We start from the raw sequence: 11197 nt of genomic DNA on the forward strand, positions 1-11197 counted from the left end.
ATGCGTATGGAGAATCATTTGTTGAGAGACGTTAACCCCTTAAATGGATCTCAGTTACCTCGAGGGGATTTATCTCTGCAGTTGCGCGCGGAGGATACATTTGGTTAAAAGAAATGACAGAAACATTAAACTAGTATATGAAATAAACTAGTAATACGTAATTCATTATCCCGAAATTGAACCATAACAAGACATCGATGGTTGTAATATGAAATACAAGTAGTATTTTATCTTATGGGTCATGTTAAACGGTGCTCCGGGCACTGGTTAGAGAAACGAAAAAAAGAAAAATTTGAATTGAAAATAATACATTTTAAATTTTTGAGTAGTTAACAATACAAATTTCAATGTCACGTTACTATATTTATATTCTTAAATAGTGTTCCGAGGCACTGTTTAGCATGTATCTTATTAATTTTAACTAGTAACCTTATCCAATGTTATTCTTTGTTTAGTCTTTATTGTTGTACTTAGGCTAAAAGCATTTAAGTTTTTAATGTAATAAATTTGTTCTTTAAGTTCAATAACTGAAAGAATATTTCAGCAAATTAACAACTTAAAACAACATATTTATTACCTAAAACACTTTAACAACCGTTACAAATAAGAAATTTAAAGAACCTTTGAATCCATTTGACATTCTTTTTTTTTGGTACAATCCATTTGACATTCTATTTAAAAATATTTGTTTCCTCATTTGAAAATAAATTAACATTTCAACGTACAATTATTTCTTCTCTCTAGCTCATTCAATATTTTTTTTAAGCAAGCTAATTCAATATTATTCTCCCATAATTTCTCGTATTCTATTCCAGATCATTAAAATATACTCATTCCGGTCACTATTATAAGTAAAAAATTCAATTTTTAGATTCATTGAAAAAGTATATGGTCGATATTATTGACTAAATACATTTTTATTTAAATGAATTTAAAAAATGATTTTTTACTTATAATAATGACAAGAGGGAGTATCTAATCTTGAATTTTAATGGTTGGTCATAGAATATTTTCTCGTCTCAATTGGTATCTCAAATTTTCAATTTGGTGCGCATTACAGCTACTAAATACAATACAATGATTTTTATTTTTTTTTTGACAATATACCATGAATGTTGAATGTCATCAAAGTGGAAGAGAAGATAAAAATGGGTTTATGTTTCTTATATGATGATGAAAATGGGATGGGTTATACTACAAACAATGTCATGTGCCATCTTGAAGTAAGAAAAAATTGATGGAAAGTGATAGAAGCTAAGTTGACTCACATTTGTGGGAAAGATTATGGGTCTGTTTGTTATAAATTTTTTAAAAATAGATTTTTGTAGTATTACATAATTTTGTGTAAAACAATTTACAAAGAAACATTTTATAAAAAATTCAAAATGAAAATTTGGTTTGAATAGTTATTTTTAAAATGTTATTTTAGGTATTTGATCATTTTATTGAAAAAAAATTTGGATATCTAAATTTCAAAAAATTACTTAATTTTAAAGCTATTTCAAATAGATTTTCATAAAAATCATTTTTGAAATATAACTTTTTGAAAAAAATTATGATTTTGACTATGTTTTGATCTTCAATAATGTGTGTTTATGTTATATGATGTGAAAATTAGTGTTTCAATTTAGAAAAAATGAATATAAAAAAACTTTGTAATATTTTAAAAATAGGTTTTAGAAAATCTATTTTTTTTAAAAAAAAATCTATTCTTTTAAAGCTAAAATAAAACAAACATGGCTTATATGAGTCACACCACTTCCCTACTCCTTTCCTACTCTTTTGTTACATGGGACATATATAGGCCAACTTATTTGGTCTAAACTCGTAAAAATCAAATTAAATTATACTATTCATTAGTAAAGTATACTTGGTAGTAATTAATTTAAGGCAATTGCATATAATCTAAGTGATCCATAGCAAATTGAGTCAAATACAATGAGCATGTCCAAATTGAACTATAATTCTACTTTTAACCTGTATGGTTGGATATGAATGAATTATCAACATCAAACCGATCACATTCACATTTTTGGTCCCTACCAAATTATATATCTTGTGTACATTTATTGATTCCTGATTGATGATCACTATACATTTTCTCTCGTGGTTGAAGATTGACGTACTAGTGAGGCTATTCATGTTATGTTGTCTTCATGTTCTTTTGCCAACTTCAAATCTTGAGTATATGAATCATACAATGACATAATGTAGAAAATATTAATTAGAATATACAATTGAAATAAAGGAATAAATAAATAATATAGAAGTAATATTATCTTTTAGACAAAATATAACATAATTGACGGTTGGTCGGTCACTATATTATGGAAAGAACAAGAAATGGAGTAACCAAACTAAGTGGTGATGAATTGCAACTCCCACTCCCAAGTGTATCGCCATAATTGTTTGTTATATAGTGGTTGTCATTTTATCATTGTTTGTTCTCCATGTGATTGCCAGGAAGAACCGCAGTCAAGCAGGTACCACCATTTTCACTATAGTAGTAGTACTCCGTAATGATTGTTAAAGTTCAGAGATAAACACAAAGTGGCGGTTAGAGTTTCAATAATATTAGAATGACATTGCTTAATAAAATAAGGATTACAAGATAATTTATAATAATTCCTAATGGATTACTAGACTACTAACATATAAAGCTCAATACTTAAAGCCCTAATAATATTATTATCTAACAATAATAACCAGTTGTTATGGTGTAAATCAATATCGTCAATGTTAAACCGGTGAGATTAATTCTTCGAATTTTGTGAAATTTAAATGGGCGGTAAACTCTTTTTAAGAGTTTTGATTGCCTAAGTCAGAATCAAACTCATGATCTGAAGTGGCCCATTCCCGATAATAAGACTCATCTGATCGGAGTCCTTGAGTTACTCGTTTAGGGACATTTTGATTAAGCTAGAAGAGACATGTGTCATCTTATAGCATTTCCACTCATTCTAAAAAATAAGTAGGTGTAAGTTAGCAACTCCTATATGCATTTGCTATAACACACCCACTTATTATTTAAAAGGTGTGTGTTAGCAAATGATAACTAAAAAGTAATTAAATACACTCTAAGGTGCATATTGCTAATGTCAGAACAAAATAGATATGTACAGTCTCTAGAATTTTGAAGATAACAAAATATTAAAAGAACAAATTGAATATGCTAATATATACAAGAATACATATTATTTTTAAGAGAAGCTGGAGTTTTTGTTCAGAAGCTAGAAGCCAGGTTTTGGTTTGGACTACTAAAATCTGAAGATAGTAAGAAGCTAGAAGGTCAGATTCTGAAGAGTCAAAATCTAAAGTGAAGTTTATGAAAATCTTAGCTTCTGAAGGACACGTCAACATCAGAAGCTTCTGATAGGTCATTATCACGCTTAGAGTAAACTTTTACTTCTTCTAATCACGTGCATAAACAGACAAAAGCTTCAAAGACAAAATGAAATGAAACAGTAAATTCTTTTTGTAGCAAAGGGAATTCAAATTTTCCTCAACGACATTAACCAAATGAAGGAAAATTCAAACGTCTATGATCAAGCTTCTCAAAGACTCTAATTTGAGCGCTGAAGTTCTTCAACCGATCTTTGATCCTTAACTATATAAAGAGCTAAAAACTTGAAGAAACTAAGACTCTCTGGACATATTTTGAAAGTGCAAAAACTCTGTCAAAATCCAAGCTCAAATTTAATTACACTTAAAATTTCTTATCAAAGTTTGTATCTTAGAAATTCTTAAGTATTAGTGTCTTATTATTTTGTATTGATTACACCTCTGATATTAGATCAAGTGTAAACCTTAAACAATCTTTTATTTGATTTAGTTAGATTGCGAGAAGTCTCTTACTTGTGTGTTTGAACATTAGTGAGAAAATCATGCTCGATTGAGAAGTCTCTTGTGATAGAGAAGTTGTAATAAATCAGATAAATACAGGTGAACTTGCTGATCACCAGGTTAATCAATCGTTAGTTGGTCCAGTGATGATTGACGTTGGACTTGGAAGGGAGAGAGTCATGGTTCGATCCCTCGCAACTGCGATCGGGAGAAGGCCGGAATCACTTGATGCCAAAACTGACCCCATACTAGATTAGACAGTACAGAGGCCTGAATATTGGTCGTGAAAATTAAAAAAAATAAAATTATTTAGCCATTTTTAGATTTTTCATTTGATCTTCAATTCCAACCAAACTTCCATATCATTGTTGCGTGGGGACGATTTTTTGGCCAAATTCTATTTAATTTTATTGGTTTCAACAACTACATATAACTAAGTTTCTTTTGTAAGTGAATTGCAATGTTAATTAAGATACAAAAATATATGTAGAATTAATTTGTTAGGATCATTGAATATATTATATCTTCTAATGAATTTTATTGACTAAAATATATTTATTAATAATATAATTTGTTTTTGACAGTTTTTTATGGGTAGTAATATAGTAGTTAATAAAATAGCCGGATACATTAAAATATAATAAGTGTGTTATTATTGAAAAATGTGAAAAATATTTACCAATATTATAAAATGACAAATAATAACTTATAAAAAAATTAATAAAATGACAAATAATACAAGACTACTATACTAAATGTTTCGCATAATATATCAAAAAATAATTAAACACTAATATATTATTTTTTTGACAAAAAAACACTAATATATTTTGAATACCACTAATTCAATCACCACATAACAGTAAGAAAAAACCCAAAAATAACTATATATTCATAATTTCACAATATTAAATTAAACTAATCATCCAAGAAAATACACTATATATTATAAAAAAAAGGGGGAAATTATGAATAGTTGTGAGAAAAGGCTGAACACAAAAGTGAGACGAATTATACATTTCTTTAACCAACCATGTCTTAAATTTTGATACTACGAGTAACCCCCCGCGCGCGGCGCCTAACGTCGCATTGCCATTATCTTCACTTTCATACACGGCGCCTAACGTCGTTCGTATTGCCGTTGTCTTCACTTTCATACACTACATCACCATTTTTCACATTCCTCATCTCAGCCTCCGCTGCTTCAAGTTCCTCCCTATACTTTCCATATATATCCCCTTTATAAAATTTTCTAGTCCTAAGCACTAAAATAAAAGAAACAAAACATCCAATTAAAGTTGATGCTGTAATTATAATAAAAGCCAACCTATAACACTCTACTCCAACACAAGTTAAGTCCTCCCCTTTTTGTCTCTTTAGTCCCTTAGCCTTTAATTGTTTCAAAGCTTCTTTGTCATATAAATAACCAGCCACTCTCACATTAAATATATAAGATCCCACAGGACTTGCCACTGCTCCAAAATTGTACAAAGTTGAGTAATATTTCAATCCAAAAATCTCCGAAATGATCGCGAACATCAACGGCCATTGAGCTCCAAAACAAAATCCAATAACCACTGAAGCGATATAAAGAGAGTTTGAGATACCAAGAGCGATTAGAATATGACCAACACAAGAGAAAAACATAATGAAAGTGAGTAGATACGGACGAGGGATTTTGTATTTAGTTAATAAGATCTCCGATATATAACCCGATGCAACTCGTCCTAGATAGTTCCATATACTCACTAGTGACACGAAAGTTGTAGTACTTTTATTCGGATATCCTAACGAATGACCGATTTGTCCCAAATTATCAATCGCAGTTAATGTTCCACCAACGCCAAAAGTTGTTGCTACGAAAAGAATTAACATGTCAATACTAAACAAAGCTTGCAAAATTGTGTAGTCTTCACCTCTATTCGGAGGTTTGAATATTGTCCTCAAACAAGAAATTTGCTTCTCCGAATTCACATTAGTTGCTGATACTTCCGCTTCATTTTCGTGTGATGACACATTCTGAAGTGGGACATCAGTAACTACTTTCAACTCAGAAACTGAATTATCCTTCGAAAAGTTGTTGAATTTTAATTCTTCTCTAAATACCACAACAAGTGGAAGAAGGAGTAAAAAAATTACACCAACTCCATCACTTATATACTCAATCCTTGAAAAAGTGAACTTATTTTGAACAATTATCAAAACCATGAGAAAAAAAGCTAGACCAAGTGAAATAAAAAGAAAATTATAAAAAACTTTTGTTTCTTTTTTTTGTTGAAATATATTTTCCAATTTCAAAATTCTAATAGTTGGAAGAAAAATAAAAGAAACAGCTGCAGGAAGCCAAGCAATAAGCAAAATAAGAGATTGAGTATTATTATTATCATTATTATAATATAAACTATGATAAATTTGTGTAATTATAGCACCACTTAATCCAACATAACCTTTTAAAAGTCCTAAAACACTACCACGACTATTAGGAAAATTCTTAACACAAGTAACTAAAGCACCAGTGTTAGTATAAGTTTGAGAATTTGCACCAAAACAAATATAAAGACACATTTGCCACACTTTTGGTGTGGGAATTTTTTTTGTAACAGAAAGCCATATCATGAAGTAACCAAAGAAATTCATGATGGTACCGGTTAAAAGAACGACCCAAGGCGGCGTTATTTCGTTGATTAAACCGGATATAACGCCGACATTGGCGCCAAGATCTTTGAAGAAACTAAGAAGGTTAAGTGTTTCTTGGTCATAGGACAAAGATGTTTTGATTTGGTTTGAGTATAGACCAAACATATAGGTTGCACCTGCCACCGACATAATTAGTGAAGATGCATATAACATGAACCAACGACCTATGAGAAGTTTGTAGGTGAAACTAAGGACACCATTGGTGGTTTGTTCTGCAACTACCATTTTGCTACAAAACTCTGTTTTTGACACTTTTTGTTGTTGTGGATAAATGGGATGAAGCTATGTGAGGTGGAGATATATAGGGGAAAATAGGAGTATATTGATATTATGGATAAGACTTCTTATGTCATTTATTATTTAGAATAAATAATCATTTAAGTATAAGAAAAGAATTTACTAATTTAGTTTAGTTTTAAGATTAAAGTTTATACATCAATTGGGTCTTTGACCCTCTTTTCCATTTTTTGATAGTCTTTAACCTCTTTAGTTATCAAATAGAAAAAGTTTATGTATATTTTTTTGAAAAGATTTAATTTAATTTGTATACATATGTAAATACAATTTTAGTCTTCCTATATTTAAAAATAAAAGGACTAATTTTTTTATACGTGTTGTTTTGTCCCCTGGCGTCTAGATATTTTTCACCTTATAAAAAAAATCACATTTATATCGCTGATACATACAAATTAATATCTTTATGAAATTATAAATTTTAGCGAAAAAAAAAGTGATTGATTTGAAATATATTAGCTTATGATGATACTAAAAATTGGATCGTAAGTTTTAAAAAATTACAGTGTCAATCAAGATGGGTTTTATGATGTAGTCTCTTAAATGATGTATTTAAATCATTCTCTTTTAAAAATTTAAAAAATATTATATATTTTTTATTAAAGAAAATTAAGAATAAACTAAAATAATCGGTCTAGTTTTGCCCCACTAACCAATTACGTTACGACCACTAAATAGGGATGGCAACGGGCGTCCATGAGTGCGGGTTTGAAACTTACCAAACTCACACCCGAAATCATCACTCAAACCCAAACTCAAAGACTGTTCGGGTGGCAAAATAACACCCACGCCCACACCCATTGGGTTCGGGTTTTTTTCACCCAAACCCAAACCCGCAGCACATTTGAAAATAATTTGCAAATTTAAGAAATTAAATTCCAACATAGACTTTGAATTAAATTACAACTAAAATTAAGGTCTTCCAAGGAAATTCAAACATAGACTTTCAAAAAATTACAACATAGACTTTCAAGAAATTAAATTACAATTAAAATTTAAGGTCTTCTAAGAAAATTGTGGGAGACTATGGGGGTAATTAGGTAATTATAAAATATTTCGGGTGGGTGTATGGGTTTCGGGTGTGGGTTTGACTGATACCAAACCCACACCCATATTTTCGGGTGTCACCCGAACTCAAACCCAGTCAAATCGGATTTCGCCCGTTGACTTGGGTTTGGGTTCGGGTGGGTCTCTCGGGTTTGGGTTTTTTTGCCATTCCTACCACTAAAGAAACTTGGTTGACGAACATGGGTATCTTTCTTGTGGCATTAAATGCTTAACACCATTCTCCACAGGGCAAGTAGGGCCCGAGCCCAGGGTCTCTAAAAAATTGGGGCCTCAATTTTTTTTGGGCCCATCATGTTAAAATCTGTTAAGTATTTATGCCGAGATTTTGTTTACACAAGATGAAGATAGCACAATTGATTTGTCGCGCGCCTGTTATATGTTGAACGAAACATTAGGGAGCGGGTTCAACTCCAGCTATGCATCTTTTGGTTCGAATGCATTAATTGTAAAGTCATTTTCCAAAGCTTACTCATGAAGTGTGCATTGGAAATGTACATACAGTACATTAGTTTTAAAGTCATTTTTCAAAGCTTATTAGAATTTGAGAGGCCTATACTCAACCACAAAAGCTAGCTTGAGAGTTGAGGTTTGCACTACACTTATAAAGGCTATATTTGCCATATCTCTAGCCAATGTGGGACTTCTAACACACCCCCTCACATCCAGAACTGAACAAGCTGGAACGTGGGATCAACAACAACGGGTGGCCCAAATATGGGAGGTCTCCACAACAAACAACAAATGGATCTAGGATAGACTCTGATACCATATTAGAATTTGAGAGTCCTATACTCAACCACAAAAGCTAGCTTGAGAGTTGAGGTTTGCACTACACTTATAAATGTTATCTTTGTCATATCTCTAGTCAATGTGGGACTAGTTTATTATATATTTTTTATTAAAGAAAATTAAGAATAAACTAAAATAATCGGTCTAGTTTTGCCCCCACTAACCAATTACGTTACGACCACTAAAGAAACTTGGTTGACGAACATGGCTATCTTTTCTTGTGGCATTAAATGCTTAACACCATTTTCCAAAGCTTACTCATGAAGTGTGCATTGGAAATGTACGAGTTGAGATCAGCTCCATTGACTTATCCTCCTTTTCCTCCAGTTTATTGCTAGATCTGTGACATGTGGCAAAAAATAATTCAATGGTTCAGATTTAAAAAGAAAAAAGAAAAGAAAGAACATGTAAACATTCCCTCTTCTTCCTTGTACATACAATGTCACCGTTCATCTTTCTGTTATATCATTTACTGCCGTCAATATCATTGAGATAAACTTTGTCCGTCCCAACACCATTCTCCTCCGTCACCTCTCTTTATCACCGCTTGTCGTCGTCGCCCGTCACCCTATCTATCCGTTTCACCGTCGTCAACGTCTTTATTATAACAACAAGTTACAATTTCTCACTTCTCTTTATGATAACAATTGTACATCAGATTTAGTAAAAAAAAAAAAAAATTGTGCATCAGATGTGAGGAATTCTCTTTATTATAACAACAAGGTAGTAGTACAAAAAAAAAATTCTGCATAAAAAATGCAGAATCTTCAACATAACCAAAAGGGAAATATTACAAGTTAAAATTACAATTTAAAATTGAAACTTAAAATTACAGCTACAATTGATTATTACAACAAAACAATCCTAAATCTGAAATCTAATCGCTCATGGCACTAGTTTGTCCTAGAACAAATAATGTGGTATCAGTTTTGTTGCTCTCTTGCTGCAAGATTTCAGTTTTGTTGAAATTTCTTCCTGCTATCATGTCGTGTAGATTTTCTTAGTGTGGATTGAAAAATTGCAGATCGAAAAGAGAGGGTGGAATATGGAGGAGTCGTTGAGAGAGAAAAGGAATCAGAACCGGTTGATTTGCTTTTTGCCACATGTCACTGATCTAGCAATAGACTGGAGGAAAAGGAGGATAAGTCAATGGAGCTGATCTCAACTCGAAATGTACATAGTACATTAGTTTTAAAGTCATTTTTCAAAGCTTAATCATTAAAACGTACGTTGAAAATTTGGACGCATTAATTCTAACGTGTCATTATCTTCATAACCATTACTCCCTCCGTCCCATAATATAAGCAAAAAAAAAAAAAAAAAATCACACTTATTAAGAAAAGTGAAATATGATAATTTGAAGTATGATTTTTTGTGTTTTCCTTGAAATAAGTTCCATGGAAAATTGTAAAAAGAATTTTTATTGGTTATTGATTATTGGGAAAACAAGAGATAAATCAATAAATTAAATTCAATTTACATTTAATTTTATGAGAATAAGTAAAAATAAATTTTGAAAATGATAAAAATTAGTTTTTTTTCTTATAATTTGGGACATGAAAAAATGATTTTTTTGCTTATAATATGAGATGAAGAGAGTATATTCTACATAAATAGCAATGTGTGAACCAACTTCTATTGTTGTCGAGAATAGCTTCCATTATATAAAAATAATAATAAATTGGTCTAAGTGATAAGGTTTTTGAGACCCTTAGGGTCCGTTTGGTGCGCAGGATAGGATAGTGACAGGATAGGATATACAACAGAATAGTGATAGGATATCAGCAGGATAACAATTATTCTCAGTTATCCTATCATGTGTTTGGTGCACACAGGATAACAAACATGATAACTATTATATCATATTTTTAATACATATTTGTTCATACCAATATGATAAGATACATAACATATTTAAATGACAAAATTACCAGCGTAAAACAATTGTTATTTGTTAAAAATTATATTGTAATATTTTGAATTTTATAAATAAAAATATAAATAAGTAATTGTACAAAAAGAAAAAGTAATCAAATAACTTTAAATTTTAAATACAAATCATGAGAAAATAAACAAATTAAGTTTTTTATATGAATCATGATCAAATAAATAACTCAATTATACATGTTAGATAAGCTAAATAAATATATGATATATGTAAATAATAAAACTACCATTGCAAAAGAATTATATTTAAGTTGTTATTAAATTTAAATTAATATTCTTATTTTGCAATTTTTTAATAATTATTTTAATTTAAAATATTGTAATTTTAGGAGAATTTTGATTTTTTAGATGATATAAATTACAAAATCACCCTTGTGAGAAAATCACATATATATTTAAAAATTAATTATTTTATTATTAATTTACTATCAAATTATTTTATTAATTTTCAATTTTTTATTTTAAAATATATTTTATAGAATAAATCAACGATTTTTTTTTCTTATCCTATCCTGCTGGTAACCCAGCTCAAATTCAGGATAAAGATTTTAACTAGAGA

The 11197-nt window shown here is 30.2% G+C and overlaps 1 protein-coding gene across 1 annotated transcript; it reads right to left on the bottom strand.

Moving 5' to 3' along the window:
• Positions 1–4485: 4485 nt before the first annotated feature.
• Positions 4486–6836, bottom strand: LOC123892571. The gene has a single exon (XM_045942382.1). It carries the CDS (start codon positions 6763–6765, stop codon positions 4951–4953), a length of 1815 nt encoding a protein of 604 aa, XP_045798338.1. The 5' UTR covers positions 6766–6836; the 3' UTR covers positions 4486–4950.
• Positions 6837–11197: the final 4361 nt, after the last annotated feature.

The sequence above is a fragment of the Trifolium pratense genome, linkage group LG6 (assembly GCF_020283565.1).
Source record: "Trifolium pratense cultivar HEN17-A07 linkage group LG6, ARS_RC_1.1, whole genome shotgun sequence".
Classification (NCBI taxonomy): domain Eukaryota; kingdom Viridiplantae; phylum Streptophyta; class Magnoliopsida; order Fabales; family Fabaceae; genus Trifolium; species Trifolium pratense.